The sequence below is a fragment of the Peromyscus leucopus genome, chromosome 1 (genome assembly GCF_004664715.2).
Source record: "Peromyscus leucopus breed LL Stock chromosome 1, UCI_PerLeu_2.1, whole genome shotgun sequence".
Classification (NCBI taxonomy): domain Eukaryota; kingdom Metazoa; phylum Chordata; class Mammalia; order Rodentia; family Cricetidae; genus Peromyscus; species Peromyscus leucopus.
In genome coordinates this window covers 24,725,851-24,753,748 of record NC_051063.1, presented here as the reverse complement: position 1 = coordinate 24,753,748, position 27,898 = coordinate 24,725,851, and the positions used below count along the sequence as shown (strand labels likewise).

Here is a 27,898-nt window from a genome sequence, read left to right as displayed (position 1 = left end):
AAATTACCTAAAAGAATTCAGAAGAAGTTTTTTTCTGTGTTGTTAGAGATTGAAGCCCAGGGCTCTCTGCATGCTTGATGAATGTCCTGTTTCTGAACTACCTGCAGATCTTTACTTTAAATTTTTATTTTTATTTTTTGGGTGTATATATGTATATGTGTTGGTGATTTATGTGTATTTGTGTGTATGTGTACATACGTGTGTGTGTGTGTGTGTGTGTGTGTGTGTGTGTAAGCTTTTGGAGGTCAGAAGTCACCATCCGGGATCTTCCTCAGTCATTCTCCACTTTTTTTTTTTTCTTTTTTTGAGACAAGGTCTCTCACAGAAACCTGGAGCTTACTGACTTGGCTAAACTGGCTGGCCAGCAAGCTGTAGATATCCACCTCTCTCTGTTTCTGTTTCCCTGGCACTGGTATTACAATAGGCGCTGTTGTCATGCCTGCCTTTCCACATGGGGGCTAGGTGTCCAAGTCAGGTGCTGATATGTGGGTAGAGCTGTGTCTCTAGAGCCTGTTGTCACTTTTGAGCAAAGTGCTCACTAAGTTGCTGGCATCGAACTCACCGCGTAGCACATGCTAACACTGAGCTCACAATCCTTCTGCAGAAGCCTGTTGTGCTGGAATTACAAGTGTGGACCACCATACCTGGTAACACAAGTCTCTCTGATAGTCTCCAAGAGGGGAATCAGTGATTTGGGACACAACACTTTTTGTTTCATATCCTCTGCATTTGAATTACTTATCAAATTATGCTAATTATTTTTTGAAGAGTATAGTAACAGAATTACACATCTGTGTAATTCAGATTTGGTTTCCGACATCCTAAAACGTAGCTGTTTAACTATGGTTTAACTTTTCATTTTGATTATTTAAAAAATACTGTTATTAATTCTTTGAGAATATCATGCAATATATTTAGTCATATACTCTTCCTTCAATGCCTCTCAATTCTTTCCCCATCCCCTACCCACCAAACTTTGTGTCCTCACCCCTTTTTGATTATGGCAGGAAAAGAGCTAAGGGAAAAGTTAGTATTAAATTCCTTTTTCTAGTTTCAGAGTTCATGTCCTTTTTTTGTTTTGACTAAGATTTTTAGTATAAAAAGAAGGTCTAATCGTGACATTTTGTACATATTTCATTGTCCTTTGTTCACATCCACTCCCCTGTTCCCTTCATTTGTCTCTGTCCCATGGTCTCCTTCCTCTCTGCAAACAGTCCTTTTGTGCTCATACATGTTCTGGTTCTTATTGTTGATATTCATGTCATTTCTTACAAACTTTGCTTTATTTATAGTTAACACTTGACTACATACAGCATCTTAATGCTTGCTAGATTCCAGTATGAATTTGATTCACTAAAATTCCATTGTTGATTAATAAGAATATTTCAAATATATATACTAATATCTTTGCATCTTTGGTCCAATCCCTAACTTGTAACGAAATTTTACATTATTTAAAATTTAAGTGTGATTTTGGGCAAATGTTGGTCTCTGCATCATGGTTTTATACTGTTAAATAATCACTATCATGGCTCTTTTAATATCCTGAGTACTGTGCCGGGCTCTGCTGACTCCCCATGGGAGACCTTGATTTGGGGGATGTGGGGATGCAGGATGGCTTGGGACAGAGGGCTGGGGGTGAGAGGAGGGAGGAAGGGGGACCTATGGGTGGTATGTGGAGTGAGTAGAAAATTTCTTAATAAAGAAAAATAAAAAAGAATATAAATATGGAGAAATAAAACATTATTTATATTGTGCAAAAAAAAGCCTAACCTGCCACACCTTGTCTAAATACCTCTTGTTTTAACATTTTCATTTTCATACCCACAAATTAATTTGCTTCACATTGTATTCATATTGGTGCATATTGATTATTATGGTGATGTGATGACAATAATAATGATTCACAGTTAAAAAAAAATATCCTGAGTAGTCAGGTTGTGGTTCCTTTTACAGAGGAGAAGAGCTGGAATAAGATCAGCAAATATCTAAAGAAAGAGCAGAGAGCCCAAGAGTCTAAGATCATTCATTCACTCTACGGATCTACTACTGCTCTGTGACAGCCTCTTTGCTAGCTACGAGGCACAGCAAAGACAAAGGCATGGTTTTCCCATAAGCAATTTAGAACCCAGAGAGGAAAACCCATTAAACCACACTACAGACCACAGAGGACTAAAATAGGAAGAAATCACAGAGAAAAAGGTATTTAACAGAAGTATCAGTAAACACAGGGTTTTGTAAACAAGCACAACTGAAGAATAGTCCCTGAGATGAACAGTACATACAGACTCAGAGGTACAAAAGCCCATCTGACATGATGACAATCCACAAGAATTTGATATTGCTGACTTCCAGCAATATATTGTTTGGAAAGGACAGAAAATTTGATAAACCCATTGGCCAAAATTTTTCAGAAACATGCATCCCATTTCAATAATTATATTTTCCTGTACATAATAGAAAGCCATTAGAGAGTGTTCATTCACTCTTTACATATGGTATGACTGGATTTTCTCCAGCAGTGTGAGACAGATTAAATGGGGAAGACCAGAAGGCCAAAGGGGCAAAATTGTATGTCCTGTGTTAATGATACTAAAGCTGAAGAGGAGGCAAGTCAAGTAGATATTGAAGAATTTAAATGGTTGACATCTGGTACCTGGTTAAAAGTGACTCAGCAAGCAGCCATTGTTGACTCAGCAATATGGTTCAAGGACTGCAAGAACTTAGATTGTCATGTTGTGGCATTGGAAAAGAGCCCTAAATATTGATTAGATTCCAGTAGTGGGTGTGGAAAACAGAAGAGATGGCCAGAGTTAATACACACCAGTAATGAATGGGGAAATAACCCATTAAATCAATTTTAATAATACAAAGAAGACAGAGATCTGGGCTGTCAGAATTTATGGCTAATCTCCCTTAGGATGCTCCCATTAGGTTTTGTTTATAAAATGTATTCCTTATTTCATACACAATTCAAAACTCTTAGAGTCTAGCCTGGATGGAGTTGGTAATCTAGAGTGATCAGGGATGGGAATGAGTGTTCAGCACCTTTATTCACAAATATACTGAGATGTAAACAAAAGGAAATGTTGTACTTAGTGGAATAAAGAAGGACAGAATATAGACACCACGGCAGCAACAATTATCTCACAAGTTGAGCTAGAGTTTTGACTCAGTGGTACATCATTGACTTCCCTGGGTTTGAACACAGGGTTCCCAGGCTCACAGAAAACGAATTAGAAGTTATCAGTGGGACTTGGTGAATAGGACACCCAGGCGAAATAGAGTATAGTTAAATTTCCTCATTATTAACGTTCTCTATGAAATTTCCTTTTGTACTCTTCCTGTGCAGTTCTAGTCTGTAGATTCTATTACTTCACCAGATACGTTTTGAGAACAGAGCCCTCTAAGTCTGCATGCCTTTACCCTATAGGGTTGTGTGCATCTCTCTTGGTTACTATATGAGACGTTAAGTGGTAAGCTACCCTTCTGCTTGCCTTTTGCCTTGGTCTTTCTCCTCTGGAGTTATACCATTTCTGGAAAATATGATTTTATTGCCAGCTCCTTTTCAGTGTGCATCTATCCCCTCAGGCTTAACTTCTGGGAAGAAATGAAAACTTTTATCTCATTGTGCTGTGTGATTTGTACCTGAAGTTTACTTTGGGCTATTTGTAAATGTGTGCCTGTGTTAAATAGATCCCAGTTGTACTGTTCTGAAACATTTAGTTTACTTTTGCCCCAAGATGTGTTTGCTTCAGCAAATTGTGAGTGTCTGCCTAGAATTGGTTTTGATATATTGAACCCTACAGACTGTTCCTTTCAACTATATTTAACTGACACAGCATCCATGATCTTGGAATATTGGTGCAATACAGCTGCTCAGTGCTTGGTAAGGTACAGTGTTAAAATATTGCTTTAACAAGTTAAAAAATCTAGACTTACTGTTGCATGTCTCTGGGACCTCTGCAGTGAAATCTAAGGCTTAAATACTACTACTACTACTAGTAGTAGTAGTAATATTGTACAACAGACTCTGCCCTTCACAAGTGCAGTGATTTGAAACCCGGAATCATCTGAATTCTGAATGCCATGGGAGCAGATCACTTTGGGGACTGTCATAAAAGTGTTCTGTGCCCCAGGTGCTGTTTCTGGTTTGCTTTCTAGGCTGATGATGTCCTGGGAGGAGATATATGTATCTTTCAATTGTGCCTTCCTGTCCAACAGAAGCTGAAAATCAGTACCACATCATTCCCAAATAGGAAAAAAAAAGTCATTCCATTTCTCTGCCACCCATATTGTCTCTTTATTACCCAGGATTCATGTATCTGCTAATGAATCTGGTATAGACTGATTTATTCTTGTTTGGCTTCAGAAATCTCCTGTATAGCAATCTCATATATCAAAGGTGCTCTTTGAGAGAAATCAATAGCTTCTGTATAAAGCATAGGGGTCCTATCAGAGCATAAGACAGAAGAGCTGTGCCTATGAAATATGCTTGTGCCTAGTCAGTAGGAAGAAGAGTGAAGCACTAACATCTCACAGTTCCTGTTCTGTACAGGAAATAGCTATTTATGAGCCCCTCACTCTTGGATCATGGGCTTTAACCTTGAGGTTCTCAGATGGGAGTGAAGATTGAAATTACTTGGGGAACCACAGTACACACTCAGACCAGATTTACATATCTAATTTAAAACAGTGAGACTCTTAAACCCTCCCTAGTGGCATTAATGAACTGAAAAAGGCAGAAACTGATTGCTTTTCTTGTGGTCTTCCATTCCATCAATGATTAGAAGCAGGCATGTGACTGTCTGGGAAACACACAGAGTAGTAGTACCTTTTAGGTATCTGTGAGGGTTTGAATGAGAATGGTCCCCAGAGGCTCTTATGTTTGAGTGCTTAGATACCAGAGAGTGACACTATTTGAGAACGATCAGGAGGTATGGCCTTTTTGGAGGAAGTGTGTCACTAAGAGTGGTCTTTGAGGTTTCAAAGTCCATGCCAGGCCCAGTCTCCCTCTCCTCTCCTCTCCTCTCCTCTCCTCTCCTCTCCTCTCCTCTCCTCTCCTCTCTCTCCTCTCCTCTCCTCTCCTCTCCTCTCCTTCTTCTCTGTACTTGCAGAGTAGGATATAACTCTCAGCTACTTCTCCAGCAGCATGCCTGCTTGCCATCATTCTCTCTGCTGTGATGATAATGGACTAAGCCTCTGAACTGTAGAAGTCCGTTTAATGTTTTGATTTTTTTCTTATAAGAGTTGCCTTGGAGCGGGGTGGTGGCGCACGCCTTAATCCGCATCGGGGGAGCCAGGTGGATCGCTGTGAGTCGAGCAGCTGGCTACAGTGAGTTCCAGAAAGGCGCAAAGCTACACAGAAAACCTGTCTCGAAAAACAAAAAAAAAAAAAAAAAAAAAAAAGAGTTGCCTTGGTCATGGTCTTTCACAGCACAGACAGTGACTAAGACAGAATCTGCCCTGTGAACTACGAGGCAGGATGAAATCTGATCTCTGAACTACCTTTGCTCACTGTCTACTGAGCCTGTATTGTTAGTGTAGAATGTGAACATTATTTCAACAAATATTTGAGAAATTGCCTTATCTGCTCCCACATATGTGTAAACTGTTTTTTTATTTGAGTTGCTCCCATTTCCAACCCCATCAGCAGTTCGTTTTGCTCATGGACACAGCATCCAAGGCTCCCTTAATGACTCAAGCCTTGGGTCCTGTCACCTGCTCCCTAACTTAGGACCTAGTAACCCTGAGAATTCAACATTCTCTATGGTCACTGTGCTAGTTTATGCTCTCAAACATCTGTTCTTCCTCTCTTCTCTCCCCACAGCTACCTTTTCATCTGGCTAGCTCTTATTCACATGAGGCTCATATTAATCATTCAAAATTTTCTGGGCATCATTCTTTGAAACTCTCCTGCCATTGAGGTTTTATGTTGTATAATCCATCTAGGCAAAACACTTTTTATGGTATTTTTAAGTTGACTGATTTCACTAATGCATCTCTCTTGCTATAACTCATAAAAGTATGTCTTTATATGTGTGCCTGTTCACTTGATTGCTTATTGAGATGAACTGATTCAGGATAATGGCATAGTGGGATACTGCTAGTAAGGCAATATTGAAGGTCAGAACAAGTCAGAGCTAATGGTTTGGAAGCAAAGAAAGAAACAAAGGAACTAAAGAATGGTCAGTGATAAGAAAGGGCCAGGTAAGGCTATCTGGTCTGGGTGCCTCAGTCATTCTATAGGGCGTGACCACACTATGGCTCAGAACAAAAGAAAAATAGAAGTGAATAATAATGAATCCTGGTCTATTGAAAAAGATAAAATATAGATGTTGCTTAAAAAATAAAATGAGCATAACACTATAAATGCATTTTAATGAAATTAGCTAAGAAGTTGCAAAGAGCTAAATATTTTAGTTCTAATTCCTCATCTGAAAATGAAGACAATACATTATTTTACTAATTATCCCACTTGTGGTAATGAGATAAATTTATGTGTGTTGTATCTATATATAATATTTTTATATGTTCTTCATACATTATAATATATGTGCTTACAATGTTAACTTGTTAATGACTTGACTGAATACAGAATATATTACCTTGTCAAGAATATTTATGATTTACCATCCAGCCATGGTTGCTTGCTTAATCCCAGCATTTTGGAAGTTGAAGTGGGAGGATTTCCAAGAGTTAAGGTCAGCCTAGTTTACATAGGTTCTAGGCCAGCCTGGGCTACAAACTGAAACCCAGTCTTTGGGTTTTGAAAAGTATTTTAACCAAGAATCTTAATGCAAATTTATGTTAATTCTGTTTAACAAATATTATTGAGTCCTTTTATACAAAAGACATTGTGGCTACTGTTGCTGGAATTGGAAGATAAAACAATGTGGACTCTAGTCTCATTTAGGTATAATGCAAATACACAAATAATAATGAAAAAATGATAAAAGCTGTGTTTGTGATACAAAAGTGTGCTGTGCCAGCTGTGATTTGGGGCATCAAGGGAAGTCTTAGGAAAGAAGTAGATGTTGGAAGTAAATACAGCATTAAATAACATCCTTAGGGGTACAGATAGCAGGTGGGAAGCATATCATGGCACACACATCTGCCCTGGAATGACTCAAGTACAGAGGGGAATATTCAAACCAATGACTGATCCCAGAAGGTCTAAAATGTCCCAACAAAGAGTTTGAATGTGTTGTTCTCAAGGTTGAGCTATCAAGGTTTTTGAGCAGAGTACAATGGCATTAGAGCCCTGATTACAGTTGGCTCCTTGGAATAAAATAAATGTCTATACAGCTTTCCTGTAATCATGAGAGAGAGAGAGAGAGAGAGAGAGAGAGAGAGAGAGAGAGAGAGAGAGAGAGAGAGAGAGAGAGATTTCTTTAGACTTTAGACTAAGGAAGATTGGTTTTCTGTGACATCAGTGAGAATTAAAGTGTGGACATCGATTCCTAAAGCAAGCATGAATTATAATTCTGCCTCTTAAATTTACTTGCTCCATGATCTTAGGAATGTATTCAACTATCCAAGCTTCTCTTTTGTTCTACAAGAAGTGAGTGTTTAAACTCAGAGAGTCATTTTCCTGATGGAGCTCTCCTTAACACATTGTCTAGCACATGGTAACCATTACATTAATAATAGCCAAAATGTCTTTCATAATGTGAGTTGTCATTGGAGTGCAAAGTGAATTTTTATTGATAGTATATTTAGTTCTATTGTGTTTGTGAGAATTAGTGACATTTCTATTGATCATTTCTTAAAAATAAACCATTTTTTCTCTTTTGCTAGAAATAGGAATATAAACCCACAACAATGCAAATATCACTTAAATGCACATAAATTAGCCATGAAGGATTCAATAATAACCATGTTAGGAAAATCTGTGCTTGCAGAACTAGATGAATAGCAATGACAGATGACAGAGATCCTCGCTTCTCTTTGTAGCAGTGGATATATTCAGAGATACCATGACACAGCCTGTGGGTGCAGGTGGTTGAACGAGGCAGTATGAAACTCAGGTCCTCACCAGTAAGGATGCTTGCCAAGGTAGCGTGGCTTTGTTAGATTTTAAGACACTTAGGATCTGGACTTCTTAGTAGGAGAATAAACAGTCTAATGCCCAGCATATGCTCAGTCTTTCAACTTTTAGTGTAATAGGCTAATTCCCTTGAGACTAATTTGTAAACTGAAATATCAGCTTATTGTGTGGGTCTCATCCGGATGTGTAACTATTGTAAGCACGGAAGATGCTCATCTAAGTGTGGAGGCCCTTCTAGGATGATGTGTACACTGCTGGTCTCTGGTCACTGAAAAGTCCATAACCTTCCAGTCTGACTTCCCCACAGAATTAACTTGTTCTCCGTGTGCTTTATTGTCAGACACACCACTTGTGATGTCGCTTTTCCCCCTTATTACCTTTATTATTTCTTCTTCTTCCTCTTCCTCCTCTTTCTTCCTCTTTCTTCTGCTGCTTCTTCTGTTTCTGCTTTTTCTACTTCTTCTTCCTAGGCAGGACCTCAGGGGTTTAATATAGTGTGTCCCTCAATTCTGTTCAGATTTAGTTACTTTGGTATCTTTAATTTTATTGGTATAATTGCTATTACTATGTGATAGTCTTTGTGAATTCAGAAACTTAATGTTGGTGTTTGGCAGGCTCTGTTTGGGGGCTGGTGGTATGAAATAGAAAACAGTGGCACCAGGGTACCTCTTCAATGGTGTACACATTTGTTAACATGATGGAATAGCTTTATTTCCACTAGTGAATAATCTCCCCAGAGACCAACCACTACCCAAGCTCATCCTTAAACTATTAAACCTCCCCCAGGATGTCAGAGAGTGTTCTCCAGAATCCTGTGTCAGCCTGAGCCTTTCCTGATTAGTTAGTGCCTTTAAAAGCGATAGATACTTCATATTCCATATTGGCACTGGTTCCCCTAAGTACAGTAATGTCATATCCTGGAGGAAGTCTTTGTCTCTTTTGTTTGCTTTTTTGTTTTATTTTATTTAGGCTAGTCCTTGCTGTGTAGCACTGGTTGGCCTGAACTCCCTATATAGCCCAGAGTGGCCTCAAACTTGTCATCCTTCTGCCTCAGTCTCCAGAGTGCTGAGATTAAAGGTACTACTACACCTGGCTTCTAATTTTATCATTTCATTTCTTTAGATAAAATATCAGTATGTAAGAAGTGAGGCTGGCCCCAAACCCACCATGTAGTTGAGGCTGGTCTGGAACTGGTAATAGACCTGCCTAAACGTCCTGACTCAAGACTCCTAATGCTAGAGAGAAATCTCACCCAGCCCAGTGGTTCTGTGTCATATTGTGGATTAAAACAAGAAACAGAGGCACACCTGGTTCTGTAAGCCTCAACTTTGAGTAATATTTCTCTCAGTATATTCTAGAGATAATAAAGCTACCTGCACATGAGAACCATATCCTCTAGTGCATAAAAGGCTCATTCACTACCTCTGGAATCTAAGTTCTCTCTACTTTTCCTTATTGTCCTCAATGATTCAAGATACCCTTCAAACTAAATGGTGCTTTGTCAAAGAGAAATCTGGAGTGTTCATTTTCTAAATAAGTAAAATATTGAATGAATTATACTTATTTTTTGGCTGTATAGAGTTCACGAGAAAATTAACCTTTTCTTCCTCTTTGCATTTATTTTGGTAGAAACTTCAATCAGTATTTATTCTTCAAATAGTGATTCTCAGGCACTACATTGTTTGCTTCCCCACAACACATTTCATATGCTGTCAAAGCAAACTATTTCCCAGTTCTGCCGACGCTAATTGCCTTTATAGATCAAGTTGTTAAACTTGAGTTATAGTTTAATTATGCAGAAGGAGAATGCATGCTTGTCTACACTACAAATGATTTAATTCTGTTTTGAAATGAATGGGGCTGAAAGGACCTGTTCCTCTTAGAGATTTTCAGCGTTTTGTGGGCCTGCCGTGATGTCTCTATGAATCATTATGCTACATGAAAATGTTCACATCAAGGATCCCTGAAATGAAAAACAAGAGATTGAAAATCCATTTGGAGGATAGAGTGACAAAAGAAGAGCTCAATTAAACATCAAAGAAAATCCAAGCATTTGTGGAATTTTAGCTCAGACTTTCTCCTCCTCTGTCTGGTATTCAGGATAAGGATTCAGTCAGTCCAGGAGGCTACGGCTGGGCCAACTGTTGTCTTTGGATCATAAATTCTGGCTGTGTCCAAAAGACTTAATGGGAAATGATGTGATCTCACCTCTGAAGAACTCGAGAATGCTTGACATTGGGAAACAGACAAGCTTGTAGAGTCTGTCTTTCCCTGTGAGAAGTACCAAGTGTCAGTATGAACAGTGCACATACAAAACTATTAGTTCATATCGTTGTTTGATGTCAGAATTCAGAAGAGATGGGGTAGAGGCTAGACGAGATTAAACAAGAGAGCTGGGGTGAGGCAGGGAAGTGAGTCCAGTTTTTAAGTGTTTACTTAAATGCTGATTATATATCCTGTCAAAGAAGGGCTGATCCTCCAACCTCTCATATGCACCTTTTCAAAGTAAAACAATTAAAGAAAAAGGAAGAAAATCCAGTGTAATCATTTTTACTACCAATATCATTTTCTTAAGATGATATGATATACAGGTCAAGCTACCTCACGTTCCTATTTCTTTTATAAAGAAAGAAAAATACCTTAAAAACCAAATAGCACTTGCTGTTCGCATCAGGGTTTAGTATCTGTGTAAATATTCACACACATAAAGCTTCTATAGTTTTTGATTTTCCTTACTATGTGTGATTTACTCAATGTTTTCTATTCCATTAATAAAAGATGCTCTTTGCAGCCCCCTGAACAGATTTCAAAATCACTTTAGAAAGCTGAGTTCAGTAAGGAAATTGAAGCCTATTTCCAGATGTAGTTATAGATTTTTGAGTCTATTAGATGCTCAGGAAAGTTTCAAAGAATCACTGTTCATTATGGTAACAACGCCACTAATTTTTTTTTTTTGGTTTTTCGAGACAGGGTTTCTCTGTGTAGCTTTGCGCCTTTCCTGGAGCTCACTTGGTAGCCCAGGCTGGCCTCGAACTCACAGAGATCCGCCTGCCTCTGCCTCCCAAGTGCTGGGATTAAAGGCGTGCACCACCACGCCCGGCCGCCACTAATTCTTTTAATAAGATACATCTGTGCCCATTTTTAAGCTCCCTTTCCCCATCCCTTTGTATTAACCTCAAGTCTGAGAGGCACCCTCTGGCAGTTCTGCCTCTCCTCCAGCCTGTCAGGCCAGTGGTACAGGTGCTAGTCATATGTTGGTTTTCATGGTTAAATCTCCACGGTCCCAGCACTTCTGGGAGACACTCTTCTGTACCATTTTCAGCAGCATGGGAGCGTGTCATAATCAGCTCCAGCACTGTGTTCAGCCAAAGTTGAGCTGTTGGTTCTCAGGGTCACTCAGTGCATAGATGGTGAGGCTGTTATCTAGCCTTCCTGCTAGTCTGTCCCAGTAATGTCCATCTTTATGTAGCAACCCCAGGAGCCCTGATGATGGAAGTGGAATGTCATAACTCAGATAGTGTGAGTGGGGAATGTGTTAAGACTCCAGAGGTAGGAACAGCATGAGAACGAAGATCTTGAGGAGGAAGGTTGTTATAACTGGAGAATCTAGTCTGACCAGACAAGGCACAATAACAAAGCTACTGTATCTGAAACAGAATGACTGATGGAGATAGGGTAAAGCTAGGATGGAGCCGTAAGTGGGAGTCAGAACACAGACAGTGTCACAGACCGCAGTAAGGTACTTACTGGGGTCATTACAACAATGCACCACTGGAATGTCTTAGGCATCAGTGATGTCAAATGGTTTGTTATCAATTTGGTTATAGTGATAAGGATGGATGCAATAGGAGGCGGTGACCAGGCCAGATGGACAATGCCAAAAATGGGCATTATGGAAATCTATTCAGTTGGTCCAGTTAAAACTTTTTAAATCCCTATTCTGTTCTCAGCAATGAGTTAGGCGTGCGAGATAAATCAACAAATTGAACAAAACTAAAAACAGTCCTTGCCTTCATATGACATAATCTGGAGAGAACTGTCATAGAAGTTAATTACTAGTTTAAGTTCAAAAAGGGTGGTGAATTATGAAGTACTAAAAAAGCATATATACATATATACAGTAGAGACATAATTTAGCTGGTGTGTGTGTGTGTGTGTGTGTGTGTGTGTGTGTGTGTGTGTGCATGCATGATGACATGTGCGAGATCACATGGGAGGTCAGGGAAGAACATCAGAATGGAGGCCAGCTGGGACGCAGCGCTGGGAGTATATAGACATGGTTCGGGAGCATTTGAGGAACTGACATAAGGAGTCAGCAGGTTGAGGCACAAAGTGGGAAAGGCGACAAGGAGTTGGAAACTGCAGCACTGAGCAGACCGTTTACAGTAGTACAGGCCATGATGGGGGGGGTATTCTATTAAATATGGAAACATTTTTGAGGGGACCGGCTTAATTGTTGTTTCTGCCCTCTCTTAGTTCTGTATATGTCTGAGGTTAAATTTAAAATTTAAAAAAGGAAGAACTACAAAATGGTCTTTATAAAACACTAAATTTTCCGGCATTTGATTCACGTAATTAGAGAGATTCAAATAGTCAGCATGCCTCCTCTTCCTCCTCAAGTACAACTGAACAGTTCAGGATAACACAGTCATTACCGTTCTCATGTTGTGACAGTGCAGTGTTATCATTTCCTAACCTAGCATGCCTCAGTCCCTACCCACTAGGCTCCTTTCTGAACCCCTGTGTTTTATGAGCTTACATGGGCTGGAAACACATGTCCAGTGGAAGTCTGTATAGGTGAACTCAAATAATACATATGGCAATTGTGAGTGTCACCTTAACCAAAGTCCAGATCAAACGATACTAAGATACTCAGATGATTCATACAACTTAACAACTGGACTGTATTTGGACACTCCTGCCAAACTCCTGACTCACTCAAATGAAGAGATTCTGACTGTAAAAGATTGATAGTGGCTATTCTCAACTGAGGGCAGATGTCCTCCAATGCAATAATGGGTGTGTCTGGAGATTCTTTGCCTGCACTCCTGGGAGTAAGGTACTGCTGGTGTCCAGCCAATAGATGCCAAAGATGCAGTCAGATGCCCCCGGTCAGCACAAGGTATTCAGGACCCATGGCAAAGAATCTCCTGTCTGGAAATGTCAGGAGTGATACACTAGTTAGGTTTATTTTTTAACGTGTTATGAATCATGTTTACCTGCTGAGAGGCAACAACTGTCCTATGGATAGGGATATGTTTTTGTTTAATTGAGAGGAAAATTATTGAAGTAATATAAGATGCAAATTGCTTAAATATGAAAAATATCCACCCCATTGGCAAGTATGTATCTTTAAAGGAGAGACAAGAAGAATATCTCAGGTAAAGCATTCTTCAGAGTTTGTGCCTATCATTTGCATTTCTTCTCAAAATACAGTTCGAATAGTCTTACATAACTATTATGGGCTGTGAGCTGTCATATTCCCGAGTGGCTCTTTCCTGCTTAAACATCCAGAAGTCTTGTTCTGATTCTCCAGTTGGAGCTGAAGCCTCCTTTTGAGAAGATGTTTTTCCAACACAGGTTTTGTGCAGCCTTATACTTATGTCTGACATGGCATTATACATATTGTGCTACTTTGATGGTTTTGGTTCACTTTTTGTTAAAAACTAAGTGAGAAAAAAGTTGAAGTTTTCAATAAGTGGTGGTAAGATATTTTTACCATCCTTACTAATAGAGTTTGGATTAGGGGATATTTGTTAGCTGTCAGAGATGAACAGACTTCCCAAACTGTGCAATATAATGGATCAAAATTTCCTATCATGCCATGGAAGTACAGACAAGATCATGCTTTTTCTGGTTGGATGAAGAGCCTTCCCTGGAGAAGCAACAGAGAACACTAAAAGATAAAAACTAAAACAATGATCTTATTAAATGGAGAAACCAGTTATATATATATATATATATATATTTATTATATATTATATTATATTATTTTATATTATTATATTATATATATAACATTTCCTAATTTTACTTAAAAATTTTAAAATTTTATTTCCTTTTTAATTGCATGTCTGTGTGTGAGTGTGTACATTTTCATCTGCAGGTCTCTGCAGAGTAGAGATGGTTGGATGCCCCTGGAGCTAGTGATTGTGAGCCACCTGTTCTGGGTACTGCAGATCAAACCAGGTTCTGCAAGCTCCATGTACACTTTTAATCACTAAGCCATCTTTCCAATCCCAGAGACAATTATTTGTATGCATATGTGTGTGTGTGTGTGTGTGTGTGTGTATACATACATGCATATATTTAATGTGTGTGTGTGAACATAGGAAAATAGTCTTTAAAGGCACATACCAGACTGTGCCATCTGTTAGTTGAGACTGGGAGAAGGAATAAGGAAGAACTTCATTACTTAAAAAACTTGGAAAATAAATTATGTCTGAATGAGAACTAGTAAGTGCCAGCTTAGGTACTTGTGTTGATGTTCTAGGTGCTTAGAGAGAAGAATGGTGTCTTTCAATGGAAAGTATTAATGGAAGACAACTTTAAGACAGAATAGAATAACTATTAAGAAAAATAGTGTTGGTGTATAAGGAGGAATTGCAGCCACCAGTGTAATGGGTATTTTGTGTATGCCATCAAGCAGTGTGCAAGGTAATATCTTCCTTTCCAATGGCTCCCTTGTTCAGCTGCAGAAGAGCATAAGGCCAGATGGCATGGACTCATTTTGACTCCTGACCAAGCAATAAATTTTCTCCCACTTCTCCTTACGGAATTAGTTTTGTTCACTGTAGGAGCAATCTTCACTCTGGGAACAGGTCTTGAGGTGAGGTCCTCCTCAGGATGCTGCCCCACTGACTGTGATAATTCTCTTCCAGCCTTACTTCCCTCCCCATCTGGTAGTTTATGCTAGGAAGATCCTGGACCAGAACTCAGACCACAAAATTAAAACATTCTGTTTAATGAGGCCAAGTGTAAATTGCTCAAGTAAGGATATTAAGGGATGAAGTGGCACCTTAAAATATATTCAGAGACATCTAACCCCCCACTAAAGGATACTCTGGATTCAAGTGAGGATCTTTGAATGTCAGTAATTTCTTTATTTTTTTTTAAAGACCGCTACTATGGAACTACTAAAAAACAAATGAAAATGACAAAATAATACCCCAATATGACCTTAATTAACAGTGCTGTTTTATTTCATGCTTAGTTGATCAGAGAAACAAGTCTTGTCAAACAATTGAAATAATGAACTTAAAGATACAAATATAATCACTGAAGAAAATGACACTCGCCACAGGTTCTTAAATGAATGTTATAGACACGATCGTCACTCCTGGGTTGACTGACTGTTACTCATTCTTACACCACGATACATCCTGAACATGGTGTAAAATTCTGTCAGCATGAATGCATCCCTAGGGCCTAGTGTTTGAAAACATGTTCTGTTGGGTACATAATTCCTGTCTTGATGTCTCATTTTTGTGTTATTGTTCCTATTTTTCAGACCCACTATGAAAACGGAGAATATATTATCAGGCAGGGCGCAAGAGGAGACACCTTCTTTATCATCAGCAAAGGGAAGGTAAGCTTAAGCAGTGCAATGAGAGATTGCATGTGCTGAGGCTTGTGCTGAGGTAGTTGTGTAGCTTGAGTTTTCCTGCCTGGCCCACAGTCAGGACAAATCTTTGTCACCTGCCAGTCCCACAGCCGCTCAGACCCAACCAAGTAAACACAGGGACTTATATTGCTTAGAAACTGTATGGCTGTGGCAGGCTTCTTGCTAACTGTTCTTATAGCTTAAATTAATCCATTTTTATAAATCTATACCTTGCCACGTGTCTCGTGACTTACCGGTACTTTACATCATCCTTGTCCTGGCAGTGGCTGGCAGTGACTCTTTCTGCCTTCCTGTTCTTTCTTTTCTCCTCTCTGTTAGTCCCACCTATACTTCCTGCCTAGCCTCTGGCCAATCAGTGTTTTATTTATTGACCAATCAGAGCAACACATTTGCCATACAGAACATCCCACAGCAGAGTTGCCCCTTCTTTATCTGAGAATGGAGCTTCAAAAATAGGATGCAAGAAAAGAAGGCATGTAGCTTTGCGTCTGGAAATTAATAACCATGATACTAGATGTTATTGCTAAGTCTGCAGAAACAAAATGACATCCATCAGCAAAGCTATACAATACAGTACTTAAATCTGTCTAGTCTTTAAGAATAGCACATCAAGATTATGATGGTGAAATCTCCAGAGACAACTAAACCAAGCTAATGGAACACATGCACTTTAGACCAACAGCTATGGATCCTCCATGGGACTGGACTAGGCCCTCTGCATAAGTGAGACAGTTGTGTAGCTTGGTCTGCTTAAGGGGCCCCCTGGCAGTAGGATCAGGATCCATCCCTGGTGCATGAGCTGGCTTTTTGGAGTTCACTACCTATGGGAGGGGACACCTTGAACAGTCTTGATGCAGGTGGAGGGGCCTAGACCTACCTCAACAGAATGTACCAGGCTCTGCTGACTCCCCATGGGAAGCCTTACCTGGTCTGAGGAGGGAATAGGGAGTGGGTTGGGGGAGGGAAGGCTGGTGGAGGGGGGAGGAGGGAAGAGAGGGGGATCTGTGGTTGGTATATAAAATGAATAAAACATTTCTTAATTAAAAAACTATGATCATCATATAATGAAATATTTGGGTTTAGAGTTAGATGGCCCCGATTTGAATATTCTCTGAAATTAACTTATTTTACTCCTTTTAGGCCAATGACTTGATGTTCTAAAGGCAATGGTGATATAAATATATGTATGTTCTATTGTAGCTTCATGGAGACTGTTAATTGAATGCCAAGAAGCTATTGAAAGTGGTAAAATATAGGAGGAAGGGTAAAAACTGGTATGACCTTTGTTATGAACAGAAATTCATACTGTGTCTTATATAATTTTAGTTTTCAATCAAAGTGAATCTGTTATAATATTTATTTTTGAACTATGAAATTAGGTAGTAAGTTTAGACCAATTCTCTAACTTCATATTAACCAAACACTTTAACTTAAAATTTCATTGTAAGTTTTCCTTAAAGGGAGTTTCTTTTTTTTCTGTGTATCAGGTTCGATGTGAGATAGGGACAGAAAGGCAGGTAGAAAAGATTTACATTCATGTTCCATTATTACATAAGTGAACTTATTTCTTAAATACTGTACAAAAATGACCAAATTTGGTACTGTGGAACTTATACCAGAAGGCTTGCAGAAATACTGTAAACAACAAGTGTAGAAGACTCTAAATTTTAGTGACTTAAATTTTAGGTGATTCTTGTGTACTATTTTTGGGTCAAGATTATACATACCTCAGTGTTTACAGCAATGACATGCCATACTAAAATACACAAATCTTACGCATTTTTCTTATATCTGTTCATTTGGTTGGTATGTGGAAGTGTGGGTTAGAAATACACATCATGGACCAGTTTCATAAAGGACATCTGAAGGGATGTGTGAAGAGGGTTCAACAGAAAAAGGTGCTTGCAACCAGGCCTAAGGACCTGAGTTCAACACCCAGGACCCGCATGGTAGGAAGGGAAAATCAACTTCTGCAAGTTGTCCTCTGATTTCCACTTGGACACTTTGGAACTGTGGCATATGCATGTCCTCCTATGTGCACACATGCACACAAAACAAACAAATAAACAAATAAATAATGTATTTTTTTGAATGGAGGGAATAATGAAATGACATAACCAAACACAGTTATGTTTACAATTGTATTTTGCATTTTTCTATGTCGGGGCCAGGAAATGCTAATATGCTGTTATTTACATAACAAACTGGCCAACTTGGTCACTTACTGTCTTCTTTGCTAACTAACCCCAATTAATGAATCAGGGAAAGAAAATACTCCTGCTTATAAAGCACTGGATGACCACAGGAAGACAGTGTATCCTGGAGTCTGGCTTTGTTATCTTTCCAAACTCTAATTCTTGGCTGCTAAGGAGTAGCTATGCTTAACAATGAGGAAGGACACCCTGCGGTCATTTGTAACTGTCCCCATTTACTGCAAATTGCCAGCATTGCCTGAAGCAAGAGGATTGTAACCCATTTTAGCTGGGAAACAGGTGCGTTAGTGGTACTGTTTCATGTGGTCTGTAATATGTATAAATAGAAGCACTTGGAGACTACACCACATGAGCCAATTTCTCTGGCAGCATTTTGGTGCAATGTTAGAATTGTAAGAGAGAAATAGTCACGATATATTAGACTTGTTTGACATAGTCAAGTTTTTCTATAAACCAACTATGGAATTTTTCTTAGTTTCTCACGTCATCCAAGTTAGTTGCTATGATTCACAACTCTGACAGTTGTTACATTCATTATATTAATTCTAATAACGATACATTAAAATCAGTGTAAGAAGCAGAAGGTGTGCACACTTGTCTGCACTCTCTGGAAGAGGAAAGAAAATAATGGTTCCAAAATAAATAAGTTATAAAATTCAAATGGTAAGTAAACCCATTATAAAACTTATTTATTGTAGATAAACCAATGTAATGTTTCCCCACACATTTATAAAATTTAGAAAAAGCAACCCTGGTAAAGAATTTTTCCAAAAAATACTACTGGATTTTTATTTATTTTGTGTGAGTGCATGTTTCAGTGGGGATGCATGTATCACTGTGTGTGTGTGTGTGTGTGTGTGTGTGTGTGTGTGTGTGGTAGGGTGTGGGTCAGAGGACAGTTTGCAGGGGTTTGTTCTTTCCTTCCATGATGAGGTTCCCAGGTTTGAACCCAGGTCATCAGGCTCCTCTACTCACAGAACCCTCATAAAAATTCTTTCTTTGTTAACACGTCTTAGTTACTTATCATGCTGTGATAAAACAGTATGGCCAAGGTAATTAATGAAAGAAAACGCTTAATTTGGGGCTTATGGTTTCAGAGGGTTAAACTCCATGATGGCAGATCAAATGCATGGTAGTAGGAACAGCTGAGAGCTTACAGGCTCACCTGAAAGTCAGAGGCAGAGAAATCAAGAGACATTAGGAATTGCCCAAGTCTTTTGAAACCTCCAGGCTCGGCCCCAGTGACACATCTCCAACAATATCACACCTTCTAATCTTTCCCAAACAATTCCACCAGTTATAGATCAGGTACCCAAACAAATGAGTCTATAGGGGCCATTCATATTCAAACCACCACAGTGCTGAACGGAAGACTTTTTTTTTTAATGCTGTGAACTAGGAGGAGGCACACAACAGTGGCTGCAGAGCAACAAACAGATTTCCCCTTGTTCAGCTCTATTCATCTGACTGTAAACCATGTTTTATTCTTCCATTAAATGCATGCACACAAAAGAGAAACATAATATAAACTTTTAAAAACTTGTTTTGCCTCTTAATGGAAATTTACAGTTATTTTTCTAAAACTTGGGGCTCAATGCTTGCAACAGCAATTTCTAACTTAGAGAGTAAATTCATTCTCTGTTTTTTTAGTTGGTAGATTCCTGTTCTCTGGGAACATGGCATTTTCAACAGAGGGAGGACGCATCAAAGAATTCTGCAAATATCCCCAACAGTGCTGCACCAAGACCCCATCTCTCTGTAAATGAAATGTTCCAAAACTGAACAGGATTATTAAATTTCAAATTAAAGCCCTGGGATATGGGGCTGGGGAGAGGGCACAGTTGTCAAGGGAACACACTGTTCCTGGAGTGGACACGTTTGGCACCCAGTACCCATGGCACATCTGGTGGCTCTCTATAATTTCATCTTTAAGGGATTCTACGCCTCTGACTTCTACAGTCACCTGCTCTCACTTGCACATGCCCCCACCCCCACATACCCACTTTCTGACACACATCATTAAGAACGAATAAAAACTAAATCTTAGCAATGAACCCAAGACACAACTACATGCTTAATAGTGTCTAAATGGGAGGGGAATGTTAACTGTCCCAAATCTTAGTGAATAGTGAAGCAAGTAGAATCCTAAGACATAATTGGCTAAGATTGCAAAATTAAAATATTCTGAGAGACAACTTGGCTGCTTCTTAAAAAGTTAATAAATGTTTACCATATGATCCAGCAACCTTATACTTTATTTATTCTAGAGGAATGAAAATGTAGTTCTTACAAAAACATGTCCATCAATATTTACAGCAAGGCAATCCAATAGGAAAATAGTCAAAAAGGATAATTGGATGTAATCATTCAAACCAAATATAATCTGACAAAAATTGTTCCTCTTCTGTTAGCTTCAGGACAATGCTCTCTAATGCCAACCTTCCTAGAACACTGTCAACCTTACAGTGATAAGTGCTAATAACAGCACAATATATATAAACTTTCATTCATGGGTGGTGAAAGTAGGTGTTTGTGCTCAGAGTCAACACCTGAAAAACAAAACATGTTTAGTCCGTACTTGTTCTTACTCATGTGAACATTGCCTCTACTGAAACCCTTACTCATGGGTGCCAGAAAACAAGTACAGGAATATTGTAGAAACTTTGTTAATAATATCATAGTAACAACATACACGAATAAAACCATCTAGGGAATTGCTAAACTGTACATTATTTATGTAATAGGATACTATGCAAATAGAGGAAATGCATTTGAGCTGCTTATATTAACATGAATGAATCAGAACCCCTGAGAGCATGGAACCAGTAACTTCTACTTTAAATAAGACTCCCCACTGCAACTTCTTCATCTATAAAAGCCTCATCAACATGCAAATTAGTATCTCTATGATATAGCTTAGTGGTAACTGACAGTTAAAACTGAATTTTCATGGTTTGAAACACCATGTAGAAGAGTAATCAAATGGATCAGTGGAGAATAATAATTGAATTCCCTCTACCTTGCACAAACCTTCCTAATAGTAATAAAAGTTCTGGTCATTGACATCCAGTGTCTAGATTGAGAAGCCTAAAGCATGCTGTTTTTAATGTGTTTAAGTGCTTGGCATTATCTCAATAAATTAGTTTTCTACTTCATTGCCTCTTTCAGGTAGGTGAATTTTAACTATTTAACCTTGCTGGATGGCAAGGAGTATTATTTTTATTACTACATCTTGAAGAAGTGAATGAATGCAAAGGTACTATTTAGAGTAATTGTATTTTCCCCAAACAACAAGGAAACACAATTGAAAAACAAAGGAAAACATTGACAGAATAATTATTGAATTCGTCAGAATGGTTGCTTCATTGAAGATAATATCATCGAGAGTAGCAATGAAGATTAAGTGAAATTCTTATTAACAATGCGTTGTGTTTTTTAAAAGGAGATGAAATATTTAGAATAAATTCTTTGGAAAGCATGAAATTTGCAATCATGCAGTTGATTTAGATGCTTGTCTCTCTTTGTAGGTGAATGTTACTCGAGAAGACTCACCAAGTGAAGACCCAGTCTTTCTTAGAACGTTAGGCAAGGGAGACTGGTTTGGAGAGAAAGCCTTGCAGGGGTAAGTGGATCACATGTGCACAGTTTTTGTTATGTAATATACAATTTACGGAAAAGTTGAGCTTCTGGTAAAATAGACCCACACTACTACCAGACATAGACCTTTGACTGTTGCATTCAAGTTCCAATTGGATTTGTGATCTGTCGATATGGGCTGTGGGACTGAGTAAACTTCTAGTATACACATGTGATCTTAATCAGAACATGTTTCAGCTTTGTGTTCCTTAAGTGAAGTCTCTCTGTATAACTCAAACAAGAAGACTAGGACTTGTAACTGTAACTGCAGACACTTTTTCTTGGAATCAGAGGAAGGTGACTGACTAAAGAATGTGAAATCTTTAAACCTGTGAAACAATGGGTCAGCAGTGACACTTTTCCAGGAGGATGGTCACCTCTGGTACCTGTTGTCACTGCTGTTACTGTGATGGAGATGGAGACACACACACCTCAATCCACTGTGGGAAAGCTCTGAAGACTGGGTTAGTGGAGCTATACTTTAAGATGACTTTGACTTTGTTTTTTCAATTCAGCTTTTGGGAACTTGGCAAGAACTGAGAGTTCTTCCCAAATCATATGGAAGAGAAGCCAAGTTGGTTTTGTGATACGCATTTTGCAGAATGTATGACAAATGTATTTGGGGGACCTCTGTCTTCCGATAAGCAACGTATTTCCTTATCAATAAATAAAGATGAGGCTTTTGAAATTTTAGCGCCATATGTGTCTGCAGAACTTGAAGAAGAGCCAACTAAAAATTTGTTTTAGTTTCTATAGCAGTGGGATAGAATTTACTCTGATTCCATTTAAAAATTATAAGTATTCATCTAAAAGTACTGTAAAAATTGCTTAGGCAATTTTTATTTTAATGTCACAATCAGATGGCAGGTTTTATTCTGCTTCTCATTTCACAGCTACAGTAATGAAACCAGGGTCTTTCTATAGTCATCTAAGTCGGGCTGTATCACCGCAGGAAAATTAAGAATGAACTACACTAACTTTCTATTTACCTTTTACCGGGCTTGTTTGTTCCTTATATGGTGAACATGCAATTGTCATTAGAGTTTTCCCAATTTAAAAACTGGAAGAAAGCATGTACAGTGGGTCCCCAAAAGGATGCAGTGAGCATTGTATCCCTAGACTGAAACAGAAGCCTACAAAACTTGATCTGTCTTTCCTTGATTATTTAATGCATGTCGGGCTCTATAGAATGATGCTGCATCATGTCAGTGGTGCAAAGATCACCTGCTTCTGTGGAAAACAGTGTTATTTCCACAGAGAAATCCAAAATAAAAAATAAACAAACAAAAAATGGTGCACACAAAGGAGACAAAACCCCCAGAAACTTTTCTAATCATTTGCAACTGAAATCACAAGTCAAATGCTAGAAAATAAGTCATGATTGGAAATAAAAAAGATGGCCTTTTGTAGTTTATTGTCACTGGGATCAGGTGCCAAAGACAGATGACTTTCATAGCTGAAATTACCTTCCTAGAAAGTGCAATGCTGTGAACATTTCACCATGTTTTGTTCTGATATCAGAATTTATGTTAATAAACTTCAAGTTGCATTCTTTCTAGTATCTTCTTTGAAGAAAAGATTTTATTTTTATGTATATGTATGTATTTGTAGATATGTATATATATATATATATATACACATATATATGGTATATTGAGGTTATATATTCATCCCTCATTGCCCTCTTTTATGTACCTTCTTTTTCCTCTAAATCCCTTCTTCCTAATTTATCTCCCCCAAATGGATACTCATTAAATAAAATGATTCCCCCTCCTGTAGCAATAGTTAGCAGTCAATAGCTCCTTGGGAAGGGTGGGGCGTCATGATCCTCCTCTATCCATGATAGGATGTTTAAGGCATTGTCTTGTACAGGTATTCTTTGCTGTTGTGTGTTCCTGATTCCAATTGCTGAGTAGTCTCTGGGTGGTAGTGATTCATGGCAAGTCCTCCCTATCCTCTGGATATTCTTTCCACCTCCTCTTCAACCCTATTCCCTGGGCCTTTGATGGGGGAACAATATAGATGTCCCAGTTAGGACTGACCACCCAATGGCCATTTATTCTCAGCACTTTTACCAGATATAAGTTCATACATTGTAACCCTATGCAAAAAGGGACTTCTTTGCCCCAGGCTGATGGTAGCAGTAGTCTGTGGATATAAATATAAAAATTTAGACGAAAACTTCACAACATGTCCATATAAAGGAACAGAGTAGTGTTTTCCTTTCTAGGGCCTATGACCTACTCAACCTGAGGCTTTGACTAGGTTTACAGTACCAGATGTGTACTAACTACTCCAATGGAAGGGGCCTCCAATCCAATTGCAAAGCAGTTGGTTACCCCCAATGCGGTTGTGCCACGATTGCACCAGTGGGAATGTCTTACCTGGTAGGTTGATATTGCAGCAAGTATGGCTATAGCTGCGTGAAACTCCTGATAGGTATTTCCCCCTTAGCAGCTTTATAGTACCCTATGGCACTATGGATGCTAGTCAACAGGAAAAGTTTCTTGTTCAGTCCCAAGTTTATTTCTCTGTGTCCTTTAACCAGTGGGTCATATCTTTGTCCATAGCTCCTTAGGAAGGGTGGGGCCTCATAAAGTCCCTTCTATTCATATAATTCTGGTAAGTAACCAAGAGGTACTTTTATAGCAAGTGTTCTTGGGAGGGGGAAATTTAGCTAAGTTCTAGCATACTCTTGGTACCAAGAATTAATTTTTGCCTATATTCTGCCATCTCTTCATCCAACTCTGTAATGTTCCTCCACCTCTGTACCTATCTATTCTAAGTGCCTTCTTAAATGTCATCAAATATTTGATACTTCATAAAATGATCTTTGTATCTTCATTTAACTTCACTTCTCAGCCATAAATTTTATACAGTTGTATTGTTGACCTCTCCTAGCTGTTTAAATTACCTATCATTTGAGGTCCTTTATGTAATTAATATTACTTAGAATTTATTTGTTTAAAGTTTATCAGTATTTTGTCATCAACTCTCTCTGTTATCCTGGTAACTCCTCCAGCTCTATAACTGAATATGACATCAATTAAAAAAACGCCCCAACTATTTATCCTTTGATTTGATCCTAGAATTTTGCATTAGTCTTATATTCTGTATCTTCCTGTTGAATGAATGATAACTAAATGGAATTTTAAAAAAGTGAACCCAATGGTCCTCTCTCTGGCCAGTAATAATACCCTCCATTAATATTTCCTTCACAAATAAAATTTGTTTGTAGATAAAAAAGGGGTTTGAGCTGACTTGATTATAGGAGTCAGATTAGACATAAATGAATATGAGTGTGATGCTAACTTTTTCATATCATCTTGACACAATTCAGAATTACCTAGAAATAGGCTTGATAAGGGATTGTCCAAATCTGTGAGGGATTGTGTTAATCAGTGGGGAGGCTTTTATGCCACCATTCTCTTGATAGGGACTGTTTGGGACTATGTAAGAGTAGGAAAAGAGAACTGAGCTGCAGCCAGTGTGCATGTGTTTATTCTTTCTCTGCTTTCAACTAGATGTGACTGGCTGCTTCAAGTTTCTCCAATGATGGTCTTAACCTGGAATTATGAGCTAAAATAGACTCTTTCTTCTCTAAATTGCCTTTGTCAGGGTATTTTTTAAATAACAGCTACAGGAAATGAAACTAAGACAATGAGTAAAACAAGAAGGCAGTTTGCAAAGCCTTCTGTAACGAAGAGAGCAGTTGCTGAACTCACATGAGATTCTCCTCCACAAGGATGTGACCTCAGCTTATTAAAAAGAAAACATGAGTGTAATATGAAATTCAATTCCTAATCTTGATTAGAAAACACAAAGCTGCAAGCTAATAAACAACTTCTGCAGAATGGCTTGTGAGTTACAATTAGGTGATTTCTGTCAGTTTTAGATACCTCTCTAAAATATCCTTTCTGTGAATTATATCACATTAAGCCTTTAATTGAAGAAAGCTCCATATGTGAACATGTCCTGATAAATTCCCTGTTTTGATGCTTTGACATGTTCGTATCTTAGGTCTATTTTCCCTTTGCATCAAAATTCCTGTGAGGATTGTCTAGAAGGGAATATGACTAAAATACAGTTAAGTTGTGGAGTCACATGATCCACATGTGCTTCTTATATCTTCTTTTCTGTTAGAACTAATTCCTTCTCCGCTTCAGCTGATAATTCTCTTGGACTATTTAAGTCCTTGTCCCCTTTTAGGGTATTGACCAAATTTACTAGTCCATCTTTAGTTATTCCAATGATAGTCTGTAAATTGGAAATGCTTTTTAGCAATTTTTGAAAATCATTAAGAGCCTGCAATTAATCTCTCCTGAGTTGTACCTTTTGAGGTTTTATTTTTTGTAGCTCTATCTTATATCCTAAGTAATTAATAGAATCTCATGTTTTTGAGAGTAATTTATAATCTTTGGCAAGGCAAAACTTTCTTTACTTCTTCAAGCATGCTTTCTAAGGTACCTAACTTTGAATCAGTTAATAAGATACCATTCAAATAATTGTAAATTATAGATTGTGGAAATTTTGCACGAATTATTTCCAACTGTATTTGCACAAAATATTGGCACAGGGTAGGGCTATTTAACATTCTCTGTGGGAGGATCTTCCATTGATATCTCTTGACTGGATGGAAATTATTATAGGTACGTACTATAAAAGCAAATATTTCTCTATCCTTTTCTTATAGAGGTATGTGAAGAAACAAATCTTTTAAGTCAATAACTATAATAGGCCATTCTTTGGGTAGCTGAGAGGGCAAGGGCATCCCTTTCTGTAGAGAGCCAATAGGCTGAATTACTTTATTTATGGTTCTCAGATCTGTCAGCAGTCTCCATTTACCAGATTTCTTTTTAATAACAAATACAGGAGAATTCCAAGGGCTGGTAGATTCTTCAATGTGTTGAGCATTTAACTGCTCCTGAACCAGCTGTTCTAAAGCTTGTAGCTTCTCTTTTGTCAAAGGCCATTGTCCAACCCAGACAGGTTTATCAGTTAGCCATTTTAAAGGTAGGGCCATTGGTACTATTGAGAGTTCAACAGCAGTTGTGCACATTTATGTACAGCCTGAACAGTTGGTGACTATTTTTTTAATAGTATCTTATAATATAATTCCCAGAAACATGAGTTGGTCTATATTCCATTTCTGAGAATAGAGGAGTTTTAATTTGGGTATTCTACTGCTGTAACAGATCTTGGCCCCAAAATTTCACTGCTATATTAGCCACATATGGCTTCAGTCTTCCTCTCTGTCCTTCTTGTCCTATCCATTCAACCCATCTCAAACTCTGTTATATCTGAGATAGGGTTCCAATCCCTAGAAATTGGACATCTACCTCTTAAAGAGGCCAATTTGGATGCCATGATTTTGGTGTAATTGTAGTCACATCCATGCTTGTGTCTACCAGGCCTTCCAGCACAATCCCATTAATTTGTACTCTAAGCTTTGGTCTTTGTTCATTTATGGAAGGCTGCCAAAATATTCATTTTATGGTGTTTTTTGGAATTTTTGATGTATCTATCAAAGCTGTTCTATCATCCAGAGCAGTATTGTTCTTTATATTAGACATTGGGTTATTTAATTGTCCTAGGGAGGAATTTCCTCCACAATGATTGGAAATGTTTAGACCATATTCAATTTGGGGGCCTGCGAGAGGCCTGCTGAGGCATTTCCTGCCAGTAAAGGGTTGCCTTGTATGTCTCTTATTGATCTACATTCATTGGTCCAATGTCAGCCTTTGCCACATCTTCTGCATAATTCAGAAGGTTGGGGTTTCCTGTTCGGGTTATTTTTAGAAGAAGCATTACTTCTAGGAAGTGGAAAAAATATTTTTCTTCTTATGTAAGTTCCTCCCTATGTGCATAAAAGTAACACTTGTCTTGAAATTATTTCATCAACATGAGATAATTCATTTATACTTTGGCTTATTGCTCCTCGGTATCTCCATCTGACCTGAACCATATGGGTCAGGTGTAAGCAATGGGTATCAAATTCTAAAGCAACCATGCAGTGTATATGCCTAGTAATGAGAACTATGTAAGACCAAGATGAACCCAAGACAGACGGGCTAGAGCTCCTTGCCACCCAACTTCACTTTTCCTATCACATGACTATTAACCATACCATGTGATCAAATATTTCAGCTGAGATGTCTGATTTGGGTTGGACATCACTTTATCATTTACTAAATATGAGACTATGAGAGGCTTTCATCTGTGATGAAGATTATGATTATACCTTACTTTGGGGGTTGTCCTGAGGACTGATCAAGGGGAAACTTGTGAGGCTAAGTACTTAGAAATTACGTGAGTACCTCCCAAAAGTTGACTGTTGTCATCACAACCACCACATCTTCATCTTCACCTTCACCT

The 27,898-nt window shown here is 38.4% G+C and overlaps 1 protein-coding gene across 1 annotated transcript in view; it reads left to right on the top strand.

Moving 5' to 3' along the window:
• Prkg1 (protein kinase cGMP-dependent 1) overlaps window positions 1-27,898 on the top strand; it is a 1,109,494-nt gene that overhangs the window by 884,831 nt on the left and 196,765 nt on the right. The window contains 2 exon segments of the mRNA XM_028895018.2: window positions 15,561-15,638; window positions 21,415-21,509. Of these exon segments, the coding sequence (XP_028750851.1) occupies window positions 15,561-15,638; window positions 21,415-21,509 (173 nt within the window).